A 19742-nucleotide genomic window follows, 5' to 3' on the forward strand; every position below is an offset into this window, starting at 1 on the left:
TACCATGGTCTGTAGAACAAAGCGTATGTTTAAATTAAAATCTAATAATCCAACAATAATCTGTAAAGATGGCACATACTTGCACAGAGTAAATCGAATTAAATATTTGTGTTTATGACTTGATTCCCGAATTTGGAATCAGTGTATTGTGTGTGTGTATTGCTTTGCAACTTATATTACCATTTTTGGAATCATGCGTATGTAGTTTATGTGCAGTATGCATCTAAAACCAATTACTCTTAATCCCTCTTACTACAGTTTACAGTAAGCAGATTTGTTTTGGATGTTCATTTGACACACCATTGTATGATTTACTCAAACGGTCTCCACTCAATATCAGAGGGCATGCAATATATGGCTGCAATATCACTGGCTGCAATTTATCCTCAAATGTGTACATTTAACTACCCTAATTATTTGCAACGGGATCATGCCTATGTTCCCACAGCCCTATGTTCCCACAAATGGCCTACCCCTGACCCCACCCCTAAACCTACCCGTAACTGGGGTTTAGACAAATCGTAAAAAAATTATTAGAAATGTGGGAACATAGGGCTGTGGGAACATAGGGCTGTGGGAACATAGGGACGTGGGAACATAGGGCTGTGGGAACATAGGGCTGTGGGAACATAGGGCTGACCCCTTTGTGACAGTATCTGATATCATATTCATCATATCGTAAACATTCTTCACATTATGTTTTTCGGACTTCTTGAATTAAGAAAGTATTTGTGAAGAAAGCAGTGTGTGTAAGGCTCCTGCGGATTGGGATAATCTGCCTTTTAATGTACGATCGTCGATCTTTGACTTCAAAAATGGTTTGTTTTGTTGTTTTAAAACTGGCTTTGCTAGTTTTAGATGATATGTTTATATTCATGTGTTTATTTTGTAGTGATGTGTTTGTTGTTTTGAATGAGGTGTGTGTTGTTGTTTTGTCTTGTGTTATGTTATCAAACTTCAGTGTATTATGACCCCATTGAAATCGAGATGATGCATCCCAAGGGGTTTATCCTAAAGAATAACATTTGTAACAAATAAACAAACAAACAAACGAATGTCAAATTCTCCAGCCTACATGTGTGTTTCATTGTGCTCTCTAAAGACTAGTCAGAAACCTTTCTAAAGATGATGAATAGGCTATTAATCAGGATTATTTGACTCTTTGACTGCCCTTGTTTTGGTTTAAATGTATATTTATAGTAAAAAGCATTGCATATATATTTGAATTGCAAATATTTTTCTTCAGGTCAAGTATATACAGTACTCTGGGTAGAAAAATGATAGCTGTCAACTTAATGCAAAGCAAATATTTTTATACTTTTTTGACATAATATTTACTTTGCTTATATAAACCCAATAATCAAGACAACAACACAGTCTTTATAATGTTGTATTATGTACAGTCTTTATACATGAATCAATATGTTTGAAAAGCCCTGTGCATAAGCCTGTTTCTGCAGCATTCATATTACCTCACTTGACCTTTAGCAAAGCCTTAACCACAGGAACAAATGACACCAGCTTAATTGCTGTTAGCTCACTGTAATTTAAACTTCCCTCAAACTTTTTCACTCGCGTGTTTCCGCTCGCAGAAATAACTTTTCACTCACGACAATGAGTGATGCACTTCGTATGAATCTTAATTACTCATGATCAGTTTATATTCATGAGCTGATCATCAGGGCTTCGGATGCCAGTGACGCATCCAGTCACATGACTCTGCTGCTGGTGACGTACGGCGTGAGTTTCTTTCCCCGTCTGTGTTTAACACACACACTCACTCACACACACACTCGACTGGACATAAACAAGAGTGAAGGGCCTTTGTGTTACACTCATCAGCGCTGTGTCTATCCTCCAGCACGAGCTGACTGGAGCGGTGTGTGTATTGTGTGTGTGTGGCGGCTGACGGGATTTGGCTCGTGCGCGCGCGGGTGAGTTTGTGTTTGACTTTTATTGTTACACATCGATGTCACAATCTATCAGCTATACTGCACTGATACATCTAAACTCACTGCCTGCTGCTCAGCGAGTGTGTGTGTGAGAGTGTGTGTGTGTGAGAGAGTGAGTGAGTGAGTGTGTGTGTGTGTATGTATGTAATGGCGACAGGAAGAAGGGGTGGCGATGTAGTTTGTGGTTATGGTTTTTAATGTGATCATATTTCATAATATTAGTATTGATACACACTGAAGTTGATCAGGATAACGGCACACGTGTGTGTGTTCAGACATGCACAGTATAGGCTCTAGTGCTGAGATCACGTTCATCTAATCTGCTTTAAATAGTTTCATCTTAAAGTTGAATTTATCAAGTTGGTTGGTTAGTTATTCCTTTAAACATATTTCCACTAATCACTCATTTTTATGAACTCTTATGTGAGCAGAGCTCTAAATATATGGCTGACAGTGGACACATTTGAGCTGAGATTGAGCAATAAACACAGAAAGTTTGCCCATGTGTCATATTTAAAATGTACCAGTAGTGTGTTTATGGATGATGCACAGCATCAAATGTAGTTAGGGGAAAATGCTAAATTAATGTTATTATAAAACTTGACAAGTGTTTACTTAAATTTGCCTTTTTATATCCATCTTATTTATCATTAAATTGTATTATTCATACATTTTTCCACCCTGCACCATAGCATCAGTATCTTGCCTTATCTTATTTCCAGTCAGTAAAGTTTAGTTTAGTAGTAAAGACTGTGAAATGGATAAACCTCTCGTTACGTCTGAGGTGAACGTGCAGCTGAGGCGTTTGATTGATGAAAACAGTAGATCTGAAGGATTTACCAGCTTCAGGACCTCTCCTCCTCAGCAAAAGGCCATGATCCATGTCAAAATCCTCTTTTACATCTCAAAATGACTGACATAAGACTAAAGAGTATTCAGAGTAATGCTGTCAAATCGATTAATCGCTTCTAACTTAAAAAGATTGTTTATATAATGTGTGTGTATATATATATATGAAGAGTTCAGATGCAAAAGCCTCTAAGTGTCATCTGAAATTTTCTTCTAGAATGATCATTTTTATCAAGCTCGTAAATTTAAGTTCAATAATTTCACTTAAATGGCAATGCAAATTACCTATTAATCGTCATTTAAGTGAAATTACTGAACTTAAATACACAAGCTTTATAAAAATGATCATTCTAGAAGAAAATTTCAGATGGCACTTAGAGGCTTTTGCATCTGAACTCTTCATATATATTTATATATATTATATATATTATATGAATGTATTCATTCCTAACATACAGATCTGCTTTCAAGGTAACAGCTCTGAACTAGTGCTGTCAAATCGATTAATCACAATTAATTGCATCTAACTTTAAAGTTTGTATGTGTATATATACACACACACACACACACACACACACACACACACACACATATATATATAATGCATGCACTTTTATGCTAAAGCGATTACTCGATTTGACAGCACTAGTTCAGAGCTGTTACTTTGAAAGCATATTTTAGGAATGGCAGTCATCTGAAAATATTTGGTTGTGCTGAAACTTTCGATATAATAGGTTTTGTTTTTATCATGCATCAACACTATTATCATTTTTCTAGTACTGCAGGAAGTAGTAAAACCCTTAAATCGTCCGTGAACGCTTGGACCAGTTACGTGTGTGTGTACAACCAGGGGTTTAAGGTTCTGTCTTCCTTGTTTTACTCTCCTCTCCTTCTTCCCAGCTTCCAGGTGGGATTATTGCAATTCTGTCCCCTAACAAAGCAGGGAAGCGCTGCCTTGGCTCGGCCGTGAGCGCGAAGCGTCTGAGTCAGGACGAGGCTCGGGTCCGGTCAGCAGGAGCTGGCATTGAGACACTGGTGATGTCAGCCATTTTAGGTTGGACAGCAGAGCGTGTGTTGTGCCGCCATGTTTCTCCCCTCACTCGTCCATTTTTAACCGAGCCTTAACACCTTAGGTGCTGGCCACGTCGAATCTGTGCCACTGCCTTCAGAAAGCACTTCAGCGACTTCTTAGAAAGACGCTGGTGTAGTTGCTTTTGTAATACAACCAAACTGAGCAAAACATACCAAAAAACCCATACTGTGCCACTTTAGGTCTATTTGACGAAGAGGTCTTGTTTTCAAAGCATATTGTCAGTTGAACCCCCCCCAAACTGCGACTAAGAAACACGTTTTCATCTGAGTGTCAACATGCATTGATGTGCCATTCAGAACGAGGGAACGTCGTGCTGTTGACAATGAGTGAGAACAACCACACCTATCTGACACAGCCTGAAATAAGATCAGGGCCTGCAGCCGGAAAAACAAGCCAGCGAGAGCCAGGGACCGAACGCTGTCCGTGGGCTGACCACTGTGTGTAGCAGTGCGTTAACTCTGTGTGTGTGTGTGTGTGTGTGAAACTGAGGTGTGTGTGTGTGTGTGTGTGGGGGGGGGGGGGGGGGGGGGGTTGCTATGGGGATAGTAACACACCAGTGGTGCTGACGACCCGTCTCCCTGCAGACTGGGCTGAACTTGTTGAAGGAGAGAGAGAGAGAGAGAGAGAGAGAGAGAGAGAGAGAGGGAATGGGGGAGGGGAGGCGAGCAGGCAAACTGACGGTGGGGTACATGTGTTTTCGCCAAAGCAAACGTACCAGATAGTGAATAGATTGTGACCCCAACTACGCACAGCCGATGTGTGACGCTTCCTCTAAAACATCCGCACGGCTGAGAATCGGTCAGTTTAGGCGCTATTGTGACACACAGGTCATGTGATATTGTTTATTTACGTGTCCTCCAGGCTGAGAGACAAAGATATTCTGTCAGGAGGACGATGGTTGTCTAAATGCATAGGCATCAAACATTTAATATAGTATTTATTCATACCTTTTAGTGTCAACAGATTGTTTGCTCAAGGGTAAAGAAGATCAACACTCTTGCAGACAGTTATGCATGACATTAAGTATTGCCAAACAAGTCCATGAGCTTTTGCGTTTGATCTAGGGCTGGCTGCATAAACCGCTAAGACTAGTCTTACAAGATAGACATAAAACATGTTTGTTTTTTTTAAGAGAGTTCATAACTTTTTAAAAACGTAGATTGGCCTAATCTGAGACCGAAAGTAAGACTGGTTGCCCCTTGATTTACTGTTATAATAGATCTTAAGACGATGTCTTATCATAATGGCTATGTTTATGAGACTGTTTATCTCAGTCAGACCCTTAAACTAATGCTACAGCATTTTATTAGCATGTCAGATCAATGTGGGGGTTTTTTCAGTAACAAATTCATAAACTTTAAAAAAAATCCACTCAATATTGAACATTTTCTTGCATTGTCGGGTTGAAGTGCAAGCTTATTTTTGGGGCAAAAGCACTGACAGAAGATCCATTCGGGTTGCAGACGTGGGTTGCATGTTATAGTGCTTGTTCATGAATCCGCAGCTCATTCGAGAGGCGCTCGACTCCCAGGTTGACCACTCGCTAAATAGCTCGTGGTGGAACATTCCAGAGTGTTTGCAGTGAGCCAGAGAGGAGGAGGAGGAGGAGGAGGAGGAGGAGATGGGGGTAACGGCTCTGTGATTGTTGGATGAGGGTGTGTGTGATGGGGGTAGGGATGGGGAATTGGTATCAAGGCAAAAAAAAAATTCCTTGCTGAAACACCTCACTGCTTCCTGCGACAATGGCCCCTCCCCAACACATGTGTACACACACACACACACACACACACACGCTCGCACCTCGGCCCAAACTTCCTCGCCCTGCCCCCACACGTCTTCTCGTCCTCAGGGTCTGACCCACATGATGGATGTCAGGCCCGCCCACCGCACAACCCCTTTGTGTTGGTTATCTGACCCAGCAGCGTTGGCAGGGCCGTGCCCCTCATGCAGCACTCAATGGCAGCACTGCAAGCCACAATGAAGGGCATTTCCATCTGGGCAAAACAGGAGATGCGTGGCAGTGTGAACCCCCACTTACCCTCCGACAAGTGCATGATTTAGCCTCAGAACTTTCCGAGGTGATCACCTGAGCCGTGAATGCCATATGACTGATCTCTCTGAAGCTGCAGGAAAGTGTATCATGGCGAGGGCAATTGGCGGAGGCCACCACAAGATAGTTGCTTGTGAAGTCTTGGTACTATGTCATTAACAACATCAGACAGAGAAAACATTTTTAGTAAAAAAGTCTTAAAGAGCCTTCCAAGTTGGGCCCTGGAAAAACATCTGAATTAAAACAAAATCATAGTGATTTTTATATGTTGCTTGTTTTAAGTTTTATATAGTCAGAATACATGATTGCTGTTGAATGGCCATCAATGGAGATTGATGTTTTGGGTCCAGATAGTGTAGTTACTGCATCGGCCAGCAGGGGCAAACTAGACCATGTTGACACTAAACCAGAGGCATTCAGTAAAGTTTCAAGAGGTCCGGTCTCTATATTTCCTTCCCAGCGGAGGTGCGGACAATACTTTTTCGGAATGGTTATGGTACTTTGTGTAAAAAAAAAATCCTAAATGGTCAAAATAGTTTCTATATGTGCTCTATATATGTAGCGTCTGAATTTTTCAGAAACAAACAAACTAAAACAACATTGTCAGTTGAGCCCAACTGGATATGAAAGGTGTTTTATCAGGCTATTTTTATTTTTACATTTATATAGCTATGAATGGCAGAAGGCCATGTAACAGAAAGATACTGAATGGGGGTTCGGGGTTTTCCTCTTGATCCATTGAAGACTGGAACATTTTTATATTTTGCTTAAAACAATTATCTACTAACAACAAACAAAACAATGTACATAATAATCAAAACGCCCCTCTTAATGAGCAGAAAACAAAGTTAACTAGTAATTGCAAAGTTTAAGTTGTCGTTCCTTGCCATACAAATAATTTCCCCAATTATGATATTGTTTATTATGAAATGCTCTTAACATGCTGATTGTATGCTAAATGTAGATGAAAACATGTCTTGTCACAAACCTGGTTTAGGTTAACGGCTGGAGTCATATGTGTATGACAGATGAAAAATACTTGTCATACTCATCAGCGTTTTAGCAAAAGTATGTATTTTGCTGTTCACTGTTTTGCTACTGTTGTTAAAATAACTGCATCATCTTCAGCTCTTAATGTGGTGCTTTAGTGGGAGAGAGAAGCAACCCACACGGAGCGGAAAGGGCTTGAATGAAGCACGTTTGGCTTTAGACGTAGCGGCAAAAGATCATTACCACAAACGACCCTGAGCGCTTGTGGTGTGAACCGCTCTGTTGTTTTGATGTGCTGCTCACTTTAAAATGTAGAAACAGTAAAATGCTGCTTCCGTTGTCATTATGTCTCGTGGTTTCGGTTGGATCCAAGCCAGGGTCCGGAACTGGACCACTATTTTGAGGATTCCTGGACTAAACCTTTTCATGTGGTAGATTTGGATGAAGTAGTAGACTTTTCAGCTTGGTTATCACTCACAGATAGCTCTACAGTATCCTTTAATTGGAAACATGTTCTCATTAATATTGTTGTGCACCTCTCTTATTATGTGCCCCCCCCCCCCAAAACCCCTTTCCTTTTGAAGGTTAACTTGCAGCTAAGAAACTGTGCTGCCCTGTTTGCTTGCTGCAGGGAAAGATTAGAGAATTTGAGAGAAGTGGCCTATATTTCTAGCAGTTGCTAACAAGCCATTAGAAGAAGAAATGAACTGCAGTGGCTTTTTTTTTTACTGAGTTTCTTTTTCCCTTGGTGAATACACTGTTAAACTTAATTGTTTGGATGTGCATTCATATTGAAATTAATGTTTTTTTCTGACATTTTTGGTATGATCAGATCAATCAGGTTTGATTGATAGTATGCCCTTCACTTAGACTACAAAAGTGAGAAACTTTTCAGAGTGGGGATGGGGGTGTGATGGGTGTGAGAACTCTCCGTAAACAGAATGAGAGGCTGTAAAAGGTTCTTTGAAAGAGATGACACAAGCAGCTCTTCTCTTTCAGTGAGAAAGACATTTAAAGATGGGTCAATCTGCAGTTTTTATTTAAGTATAATAACTAAATTGATCTTGAAATCTGTGGTTGTTAAATGCTATTGTTTTTTTTTTGTCTTTACAGATTGATGTTCTGATGCCTGATACACATTGCCAGTAAGGACACAGAATACTTATAATGGACTGATGATCATGTCCATCACCAAGTTATCAGTGGATGTTCTGTAAGAGCGGATAACCATAAGGAATCAGGAATCTCACTGGAGACTAATTAGACAGAACCATGGCTAGCAAGAGGAAGTCCACCGTTCCATGCATGATCCCTATAAAAACCATGCATCTGCAGGATGACTTTCAACGGGACAGACTGTCCCCTCCAACCAAGGACATTGGCTTTTCCTTCAGAGAGGAAGCAAGTGCAAAAGGCATTGAAAGTTTGGGTGAGTCCTCCGGGCAAGAAGCAGGTGATATCCATAAAGATGGCGGCATTTACACTTGTATGCCATGTAACTTTGAGACCCAGGACCTAAATCTTTTCCTTGATCATGTCTACAGCGGGCACCCAGATTTCCGCATTGACCCCCGTTTTCTTTGTGTGGATTGCGGGATAAGTGCTGCAAAATTTGAGGGCTTAGCTCTGCACAACGCCCGTGTCCATCCCAGTACGATAACCACCACACTTCAGCTCAAAAAGAAGGACAGCAGGATTATTGTAGAGCAGAGTCTTTGCATGGAACCATGTGAAAGCACTAGCTCTAAAGAGACTGAGATATCCATCACCAAGACACCAATCATGAAAATGCTGAAGGGTAAATCAGAACTCAAAAGGATTGTTGTTTCTCACCCTGCCTCTGACGACCCTCCGCCCTCTATTACTAAAGCAGTGGGCAAAAATGACTCTCCTGCAGTTACAGTCACCCATGTGCCCACTATTGTTCACAGTGGAACTGCCAGCAAAGTTTCTCTGCCATCAGCCATACAGATTGTTAATGGCTCTGGGGCTTTACCCATGCTGAAGACGGCTGTTACACAAGTTGTGTCTGTTGTGCAGAACACAAGTCTCATCCAACCCTCTGCTTCAGTCTCCTCATCCCACTCCTCTTCATCAAGTACTAAGAATCTTCCAAAAGTGATGATCCCTCTCAGCAGCATTCCTACCTATAATGCATCCATGGACAATAGCAGTTTCTTAAAGACATCTTTTAGCAAGTTCCCTTATCCAACCAAGGCTGAGCTTTGCTACCTTACTGTAGTCACCAGGTATCCTGAGGAGCAGATCAAGATCTGGTTCACAGCACAGAGGCTAAAACAAGGAATCAGCTGGTCTCCTGAGGAAATAGAAGATGCCCGCAGAAAAATGTTCAATACAATCATACAGGCAGCGCCTTCCAATGGCCAGCAGCAACGTCAGACCCACCACACTGCTACTCAGCCAACTATCACAGTTCTGGGCACAACTTCCATCCCTCACATCTTACAAGGTAGCCTGGTTGGGCAAGGAGGGGTGATTGTCACCCAACCGATGATGGCTAATGGCATTCAGGTCAGCAGAGCCCCTGTTGCACTAGCGGTCACACCCAAACATCAGGCTGCTGCGAAGCCTATGATGCAGGCTCGGCCCGCTGCAGCCCTGGTGGCTGATAAAGGAATCAGCATGGTTTTAGGCACTGTTGGTAGCAGTAGTAGTGGGAATTGCAGTAGTAGCAGCAGTGCTAGTACTAGCAGCAGCTCAAGCAGTATTAGTAGTACCAGCAGCTTATGTAGCCAGGCTAGTGTAATCAGCATTGGTGGCAGTAGCACTGCAAAGTCAAATAGCAACAGCAACGTTAAGGTCAATACAGCAGGTACTAATGGCAATTGCGTTCAAAGCAATGGCAATATTGTGAAAAGTGAGGGTAAAGGCAATTCTGAGGCTAAAAGCAACATTAACAGCAAGAGCAATAATTCATCTGCCAGTACCACTCCAACCACTACCTTGGGATCTACAACTACAACAGATAGCACAATACCAAGTAAATCAGACTCCCCAAGTCCTATCTCTATGAACTCTCGTATGTTCTCCTCCTCTAACTTCCTGGATCCCAGCTTTAACAAAACCAAAAAGTCCCAGGGACAGCTGGCAGCCCTAAAGGAGAGCTTCCTTGTTAGCCAATTTCCTAATCAAGAGGAAGTAGACAGACTTATAAGCCTAACTGGTCTGTCTGTGCGTGAAGTACGGAAATGGTTCAGTGACCGCCGCTATCACTTCAGGAATCTGAAGGGTTCAAGGTCAAGTGGCGGTGGTCAAACTGTTACAGCTAGTGGAGGCATTTCCCAACTCGATACACTTGCTGCTGTAGACCTGTCAGAAAACGGTACACCCCCAGAGAGGCCCAAAACTCCCCAGCAGTCCCCTCTCAGCCCCTCACAGACACCATCACCACCTACTCCCTCACGGCGTCCTCCACGACCCCCGTCGCCAGATTTCACCGCTATACGGTACAAAGAGCGAGAGCCTCACCAGGTTCGTGCTTTGGAAGCCAGCTTTGCACAGGACCCAGATCCATCTAGTGAAGAAGTTGACCGGTTAAGAGCAGAAACGAAGATGACTCGCCGTGAGATCCATGGTTGGTTTGCTGAGCGACGAAGGAGAGTAGCAGCAGAGAAGAAGAAAGAGGAAGCTGAGAAGGCGGAAAGGGAAGATGATGATGCTGTGGGAGAGGAAGAGGTGGATGGAATACAAAAGGAAAAAACTAGCAACGAGGAGATGCATGAAGCTGAAGAATCCTCCATAGAAACACAAGATGTCAAAGAGGAGAAACAGAAGGATGAGACTGGCTCTGAGCCAAAAGTTAACCCTATCAAGATCAATCTCAAAATGCTGAAAGTTACTGAATCTAATGGAAAAGGTGAGCCTGAGGGAAGTCAACTGATTGAAGCTAACAAGATGCCACAATCTAGCTCTCAGACAACCATTTCTCAGGCTTCCCCATACCGAGGGAAGAAAACACCCGAACAGCTCCACCTGCTGAAGCAAGTCTTTGCACGCACCCACTGGCCCAGTAGTCCCCAGTACAACGAACTGATAGCTAAAACGGGCCTACCACGACCAGAGGTGGTACGTTGGTTTGGAGATTGCCGCTATGTCCTGAAGAACGGTCAGCTCAAGTGGCTTGAGAGTTACCAGACCATGGTAGATGAGGAAGACTTTCAGAAAGCTAACATTAGTGTCCTGAAGGAGCACCTAGACACACATGGTAAATTAGATGAGACTAAGTTGGAGGAGATTGCCAAGTCAAGTGGGCTAGGTGAAGAGTCGATCCGGCGGTGGTTTGCGAACAAGACACCACTTTTATTGGAGGAAAGGAAGTCTGAGGACACAGGAAGTGTGATAACTGGGTCATCATCTGCAACCCCAACTGAGGCTGCTGTAACGTCACCGAATCCAGACCATGAAGACGTAAAGGTGGAGGAGTCAGAGAGCAGCCTGATCTCAAAGGATCAAACCACAAAGTCAACTATTGAAATCTCAACAAATGCTTCACAAGGTGATTCATTTTCTGCCAACTTAGCCATCAAAATAATTACATTGTAGTTTATTTTTAGGATGGGTGAATTGGAGGGATAAAAAGGAATTGGCCCTCAGATTGTCCTGTATAAAGTCATTCTTGTTTAATACTTGTCTGTTGTTTTTTGCAGAGTCTGACTGAAGAGGAGAGTGGATGCATGAATGGATATAAAGAGATATCAGCCTATGGGATTACAGCACATGTGACCTTTAATTGAAGGCTTTTTTTTTTAAATGTCAGATGAAACTTTAACAGGAGCACTGGGAGACACCTCTACAAAAGAAAAAAAAACTTTCTTCTATAATGAACTTTTTCTTTTTCACCCAAGAGTTACTAGCTGTCCCACTGTTCAAGACATGGTGTGGATTATTGAAGGTCAGGATACACCCCTTCACCAGCTGCTTTTTCTATTTGGATAGAATAGAGGGGAAAACAGACCTCGGCTTCGTGAAGTGAGAAAGTGTTTTCTTGGATGGGTATTTCTTTCCTTCTATGTCTTCTGGAGAGGAATTGCCATGTTTATGGAAATGGTGGTGTACGAAGCGTAAACTGCACAGCTCTCATTGAGCCCTTTTTGTAATTCTTAAAATATGACTGACATAATTGCACCTCAGAGAGGTTAAGTTGTGTGCTGTAGGTGAGCATCAATACCACAGCACTTTTCCCCCCTGAAATGTCATTGAAAGTAAAAGAAAACTGTAAAATCATAACAAAACAGATTCACCAGTGTGAACGCTTAGGCTTGTATGATTTTTACAAATATTATTTGCAGAATAAATTTAATAAAAAATGGTCATGGATTTTCAGGCTTGGAAAAAGAAATCACCTTTTCATTGTTGAATAAGTACTTTATTCTCAGGCTTGATTATGTTTCATATGAAAAGCAAAATTAAAATGTATATTTCCTCCAATATAGCATAGGCACATTACAGAAAAGGCTTGGTTTGTAAATAAAAACATTGGTAACAAAACACTGACGCAAGAAAGCATAGAAAAAGGCATACATGTCCAACAGGGGAGCTTTCGTTGATGTATACATGTATACATACACCAAGGCACATGAAAGATGATGCAAGGAATTAGCAGAAACTAATTTACAGACTGGAGAAGGGCTACAGAAGAAAAGGAAAGGGATTTAAAACTCAAAACTAATTGAGGGAATGTTGGCAAATTAGGAATAAATGCAGGTGAACTTAAGTGATTTCCCTCTCAAGGGGTTTGGCCTGGTCTTTTCTTCTTCAAAGCTCAGGAAGTGATTATGGTCCCTGTGTCTTTCTATAATTTTTCTGAAAATGGCCATATACTAATCACAGAGACAGCCTGAGGGGGAGGGGGGGGAATGGCAGAATTTATCCATGCATCCAAAGACGCAAGCCTTAAAATGCCCCTCTTCTCCAATCTTCAATGTAATCAACATTTCTGCAAATGCCCAATCAGGGGAACATACAACATTGTTACAACATAACTTTAGGAGTAAACTTCTGGAGCATCTTTTAGACTTTGATGCACAGAACCAAATAAATACTGTAACTTTACAGCCACAAGGCAAAAAACAAAAAAAACATTTCTAAAAAGGGGGCTGCAAAGCTCTGTGTAGTCACCTTGCTCCATAAAAACACACCTGGATCCCATGGTCAAATGGAGAGCCAGGTAAAGCATCAGTGATGGGGAAAAATAATGCAACACAGCATTACAATGGCTTCTGTAATGATTCTCAGAACTACATGGCATGTGTATGTGTGCCGATCAGTAACAGCTCAACCTCTACTGGCTAAACAAGAGAACTGCATGAAACTGTTATCAGAGCTACAATAAATATGGCCTTGTTTTTACTGTACATCAACTGTAAATACTGAGGTTTAGCAGTCTTAGCCTGTTTATTAATTAATGACAAGCTGTGTTAGGGCAATACTATGGCATAAAGCAAAACTAAATGACTGCTTGGCACAAGGTATACATCAAAAGAGGGAATGATGAAAAATGCCCTTACTCTTATCCACAGTAGGGGGGAAATATCCCAAAGATCATTGAGTTCTTCTGAGACAAACTTATTTGGTCCCAATTTCTTGTATACACCACCTGCACAGTCTACCTTTGGCTTTCTTTATACAGACACCATGAATAAAGGTACTAAATCATACATAACATTTCCTCCCTATTTGATCTGATAAGACAACACGTAATAAAAAGCCTTCAGGAACAAGACGTTTCAATAGCTAAAATGTGGAGGAAGAGTACATGATAAATCACAGAAATGGTTTTAGAGGGATAACATGTTCTGAAATGAGATGGTCCAAGTTCTGCTCTGTAAACTAAATACACAACATTTCCAAAGCTCCCATAGCCTAAAAACCCCACCTGAGCTGTGTGTGAATTAACGTCCAACGGTGCAGACTGGCAATACATAAAACTAGGAGAGATATTGCTCTCTGCTCACTTGATAACTTCATAACTTTATTTCAAAACAAAATAAAGGCCGTTCTTGAGTTAAATGTTAAAGAATGTCTTCCTGAAGCTCAGACAGCAACGACTTTCAATGAGATCTGCCTTCGGCCCACCTAAAAAACACAAGAACATGTGCATCCCGGGACTCATCCAACACTTAAGTCCATCAAGAGGGAAGAGAAAGAGCGAGAAACGCAATTAAAAAGGCAAAGCCCTCATGTTAGAAACATACTCGTATAGAAAAAAAAATAATACAACAACATCATGAAAGTTTAAAACAGACGTTTAAATAATACAAATAATCAATCTGAAATGAAATAAAAATGTGGAGTGAGAGGCTCTTTGAGAGCAGATCAGCTGCAACGCTTTTCTAACTGACAGCAAAATGGGGCGCGCACACACACACATTTATATATTTATATATAAGCCAGAGACAGAGTAAGGAAAGGTATTATTACTCCATAAATGTTAACCTGGAATCGGTTTCAAAGTGATGAATGATACAGCCCCCACTGAGTCCTGAACCCTGGCCCAAACGCTGTGTGTCCCGGAGGCAGAGCACCCCGTCCCCTGCGCCGCAGGTTCAGATCGCAGCGAAGCACATGTTTGTTCATTTCTGTCCGTGAGCGACGGCTCCATTCACCCCGCGAGCCCCTCCCCCACTCGCGCGGCCCCGAGCGGGAGAGGGTCGCAGAGAGAGGGAGATCTGTCCAAAAACGCTGGCGATGACGATTTCCACAGAAACGGGTTTTTACGGCAGTCCTTGACATCATCAGCTCTGAGGGAACCGTGTCGCTGGCCTTGCGTCTGCGCTGTCCATCTGTCACGCGCTCAGACGGTCCGTTACGCGCGGTTGTCGGCGCTGACACGAGCCCTGCGGAGCCTGCGGGGGGAAATAAATCATGATTCAACCATTTAACCGGACTTTGATCATCAGCACTCAGATTGGGTCCACATGAACCACCCACTCAGACAGGAAGAGGCCATCTCCAGTAATCCAAAATTGGTAGTTTTTGAGAAACCTGGGTTACACTCTCATTGTTACAGTGTAATTATATATTTAAGTACTGAGTAATATTAATTACTATAGGGTTAGGGTAGGATTATGATTTAGTTGAAGGGTTAGTTGCATGTAATTTTGCATCATTTACTGTTATTACTACAGTAAGTACATGTGACATATGTAACAAGGACACTGTAAGTGGTGGTGCAGGGATGACATTTTTGTAGGTCGAAACCTAGAAACGAGTTGCATTTTAGCACTTCTGGGTTTTTTGAATGGGTTTTTGACACAAGTCCTTGGCATAAGAGGTCTGTGGTGAACACAAGCTCTAGATATTTTCACGTTTTAAGGCCCTTTAACGCCGAGCGTGACGTGATTGACTGCCTCCAGCTGATTCACACCTGCACCACATCTGGCGCTGACCGAGAACACATTTTTCCTCATGTATGCGTTTCATAGGTTTTCCCTTTTGGCTTTAACATCGTCCGTTGCACACGTCACACTCTTGCAAACTATTATAACTCAAACTTTCAGGGAAAATGTTTTAAAGACTGAAAGAGTTGTTGGAAGCTTGATGGTGACGCTGAAGTCATGTGACCGTGGTGTAGTTCCTTTATAGCATATGTTTAGCGTTTGACTTCTGACGATTGTATTTAGGCTTCATAATTCATAAAAAGTTGGTCATTTGTGGAGATTATCATGATGAACAAAACGAGTAATACTAATAAGAGTTTGTAGACCTGCACCACTCTATTATCTACTCTAATAACACTGATTTCAGATTCATCTGAATCAAACGTCAAACAGAAATAGCAATTGACAGGCCAGTTCCTGTGATGTGAGTGTTTTGGCCACGATTGGACCAGCTCATGGACTGCAAACTAATATTCACCACAACTACATTATTCATCATCTTAAAGTCAGCATGAAATGAAAATTGCATGTTAAATGCATGTCACTGATCTCATCTTGAATAATGCGTTCATGCAAGTTTAAATTTGTTTTTGCCTCACAATTTATCAAAATTTCAAAACTCGATCTTCCTGTGAAACGACAGACTTCTCTCTGGTGATGCATCCAATCAACAGATGATGGGTAGAACCAAGTCCCGCCTATATTTTTTCTTTGCTCTACATCACAATACGTAAGAGAGATCTGGCGCAACGTGCGTTTCATCGCGACTACATGCTCTGTGTTATTTATCATTGTTTTATCAATAACATTAAACACTATTTTTTTCACATATTTTTTCTTTCAATAATTCAAGCACTTTTCAAGTACCTTTTTATATATATGGGTGTTTTTAAGGGTTTTCCAGGACTTCAATTTCAAAAAGCAATTTTGAAGCACTTCAAGCACCTTTTATGAACCCTGTCTGTCGCAATGTGCATTTCATCGCGACTAAATGCTCTGTATTATTAGACAATTCAACATTTTTTTCAAAAGCAGGCTCTTTAAAGCGAACACACCTCCTGTTGTCATGGTCCAACAGCGCCTCCTGGGACACTCTGAAGTCATCCAGAGGGGACTGGTAGCGGGCCTCGAAGGAGCCCTCGCGAGCGCGATACCCCAGGGCCTGCCCCGGAGACGAGGGCAGAGGGGACATGGAGGAGGTGGAGGAGGACACTGAGCTGGTGTCCCCCACGCGCTCGCGGCCCACCTGCAGGGCCACGCCGATCGCCCCCGCCGCCGAGAACGGGCTCAGCATCTCCCCGTTCTCATGCTGGAGGGGAAACAGATCGCCATTACAAAACAGCACATTCACTTAGTCTACTGAATGAGGATCCTGAGGTGCGCTTCTACATACTATGATCTCATAGCCCACCCTTCCTCTGCCGATGTCCATGTGCACTAGCAGAGACGCCAACTCCAGATCCTCACTGTAGCTGTTCTTCAGCGGCACCGACCGGTAGCCTGCAGACCACAGGAGTGCCATTGGTTTTTACATTACTTACAGGACAAACTCATTTCAGGGGTGTCCAATCCTGCTTCTGACTTAAAGGGAGAGTTCACCCAAAAATTAAAATTAGCCCATGATTTACTCACCCTCAAGCCATCCTAGGTGTATATGACATTCTTCTTTCAGACGAATACAACCGGAGTTATATTTAAAAAATGTCCTGGCTCTTCCAAGATTTATAATGGCAGTGAATGGCATAGCCCATCAAAGTCCATCTATCCATGATTAAAGTGCTCCCCACGGCTCTGGCGGGTTAATAAAGGGCTTTCTGAAGTGCAGACGTGCGTTCGTGTAAGAAAAATATCCATATTTAACACGTTACAAAGTAAAATTCTAGCTTCCGGCCAACTGCAGTCTACTTACACCTAATGTGCAACTTGTGACGTCAGAAGTAGCGTAGTGCGTCATGGCGTAGAGTAAATATCAGCAGTTCGTCGCATTACTGGCATAAGTTGCGCTTTAGACCTAAGGGCAATCCGTATGTTCGTTTGGCTGGAAGCTAGTTATTTTACTTTATAAAGTTTTAAATACCGTATTTTCCTACTTTACTATAAGTCGCACTTTTTTTCATAGTTTGGCTGGTCCTGCGACTTATATTCAGGTGCGACTTATATATCAAAATTAATTCAGACTGAGATGAACCAAGAGAAAACATTACCGTCTACAGCCGCGAGAGGGCGCTCTAGTTGGCGGAGTTATTCAGAAGCGACACCATATGAAGAAAATTCAATGGATTCAGTGATGTGGAATGAGATCGCGGGAGCTTGGTGAACTTGTTTACTGGTAACTTGCTTGTTGGACTCCCTGGCTTATGTTAATTTAGCCTATTCAGCCTCCCAGGTATATGTTCTTTATGCTATTGTGTAGCTGAATAACTGTTAGTGTGTTGTGTTAACACACCGGACACCTACTCAGCCTGTTGTTTTGTGTGCTACTGTGTAGTTAAATAACTTGCCTTTCCAGATTAAATGTCTGTTCTTGGTCTTGGATTTTGTGAAATAAATTTCTAAATAAATGCGACTTATACTCCAGTGCGACTTATATATGTTTTTTTCCTCTTCATGATGCATTTTTTGACTGATGCGACTTATACTCCGGAGCGACTTATAGTCCGGAAAATACGGTATGTATATTTTTCTCACACAAACGCATCGCTTCGCTTCAGAAGGCCTTTATTACATGTTTTAACATAACTCCGATTGTGTTCGTCTGAAAGAAGAATGTCATATACACCTAGGATGGCTTGAGGGTGAGTAAATCATGGGCTAATTTTCATTTTTGGGTGAACTATCCCTTTCAGCTTCAACCCCAACACACCTGCCTGGAGCTCTAGTGATGAGCCTAAAGCCCTGGATTATCTGATTCAGGCGAGATCGGGATCGGTGCTAAACTCTGCAGGACAGTGGACCTCCGGGAGCAGGACTGGACACCCCTGATTTATTCAGACCAGGGGAAAGTTCCCTTTGGTCATTGATTTGGGAGCCGTACCTGTTTTGAGGCAGTTGATGGGGAACGTTGCCTGGGCAAGAAAGTTCTGGTCATTGAACATGTCGATTTCATAGACCACGAAGCGCAGGAATGCAAAAGAAGGGTTGGAGACGTTGAACCGGAAGGATTTCCTGGGCCAGGTGGGGTTCAGACCGTTGTCCGCTGAGAGTAAGACAGGAAAATATTTTTAGACAGATGAACTCTAGATGCTTAAAGCGACTTTAATCCCAGGTGACCCCACATACCACGACATCGTTTGTTCATGTCCACCTCACCTTCAGAGTCAGTCCTCAGCTTGGCGTTGTCGTATTCTGCTCCACAAACTTCAATCTCGATGAGAGGGCAAACGATGCCTCGACCATGTTTGGGCAGGTGGCGTGCTCCCAACACCTTAAAACACACCAAAGCTCAGTTTCCTTCATTGATATTTCATCACTTTCAACTACAGTTGTCAAAAAGTACCAACTTCGGTACCAAGTCGGTACTCAATCAGAATCAGAAACCAATCAGAAACATACATGTTGAGCATGTGAACGCAATGGCCAATCAGAGACGTATATGTTGAGCGTGTGAACACAATGGCCAATCAGAAACATATATGTTGAGCATGTGAACACAATGGCCAATCAGAGACGTATATGTTGAGCGTGTGAACGCAATGGCCAATCAGAAACATACATGTTGAGCGTGTGAACACAATGGCCAATCAGAGACGTATATGTTGAGCACGTGAACGCAATGGCCAATCAGAGACGTATATGTTGAGCACGTGAACGCAATGGCCAATCAGAAACATACATGTTGAGCACGTGAACACAATGGCCAATCAGAAACATATATGTTGAGCATGTGAACACAATGGCCAATCAGAGACGTATATGTTGAGCACGTGAACGCAATGGCCAATCAGAAACATACATGTTGAGCACATGAACGCAATGGCCAATCAGAGACGTATATGTTGAGCACGTGAACGCAATGGCCAATCAGAAACATACATGTTGAGCGTGTGAACGCAATGGCCAATCAGAGACGTATATGTTGAGCGTGTGAACACAATGGCCAATCAGAGACGTATATGTTGAGCACGTGGGGAACACAACCCCATATAACCCTTCTAGAACATTACGCTCAGAGAATCATAAACTACTTATAGTGCCTAGAACAAATCGCCTACATAAAGGCGACCAGGCCTTTGCAGTAATAGGGCCAAGACAGTGGAATGAGCTGCCGCTATCTATCAGGTCTGCCAAATCGCTGTCAATGTTTAAGAATCTGTTGAAAGTGCATCTAATGTCGGTAGCCTATAATGGTTAGATATAAATGGTTTTATATGTTGTCTATTTATTGGTCTATGTGTGTCCCTTTACCTTTT

At 42.3% G+C, this 19742-nt stretch overlaps 2 protein-coding genes across 3 annotated transcripts in view; one reads left to right on the forward strand and one right to left on the reverse strand.

Moving 5' to 3' along the window:
- The first annotated feature begins 1707 nt into the window (after positions 1-1707).
- On the forward strand, positions 1708-12277 carry zhx3b (zinc fingers and homeoboxes 3b). Its single transcript, XM_084097919.1, has 3 exons — positions 1708-1934; positions 8048-11450; positions 11602-12277. Exons 2-3 carry the CDS (start codon positions 8207-8209, stop codon positions 11610-11612), a joined length of 3255 nt encoding a protein of 1084 aa, XP_083954045.1. The 5' UTR covers positions 1708-1934; positions 8048-8206; the 3' UTR covers positions 11613-12277.
- A 21-nt stretch (positions 12278-12298) lies between these two features.
- Positions 12299-19742, reverse strand: part of plcg1 (phospholipase C, gamma 1) — a 59522-nt gene continuing 52078 nt past the window's right edge. Inside the window, exons 29-33 of one of the 2 annotated variants that reach the window (XM_084097918.1) lie at positions 18643-18757; positions 18368-18529; positions 16745-16833; positions 16389-16642; positions 12299-14799 (exon numbers count right to left, since the gene is read on the reverse strand). In XM_084097918.1, coding sequence (XP_083954044.1) covers positions 14760-14799; positions 16389-16642; positions 16745-16833; positions 18368-18529; positions 18643-18757 — 660 coding nt within the window. In that variant the 3' untranslated portion in view covers positions 12299-14759. Of the gene's footprint in view, positions 14800-16388; positions 16643-16726; positions 16834-18367; positions 18530-18642; positions 18758-19742 lie in introns of both variants that reach the window. The other variant, XM_084097917.1, reaches the window with a different exon arrangement.

The sequence above is a fragment of the Abramis brama genome, assembly GCF_963993115.1.
Source record: "Abramis brama genome assembly, chromosome: 22".
Lineage (NCBI taxonomy): Eukaryota > Metazoa > Chordata > Actinopteri > Cypriniformes > Leuciscidae > Abramis > Abramis brama.

Bases quoted from the DNA above. Each gene is read 5' to 3' on its own strand.
- zhx3b (XM_084097919.1), top strand. From the start codon at position 8,207: ATGGCTAGCAAGAGGAAGTCCACCGTTCCATGCATGATCCCTATAAAA.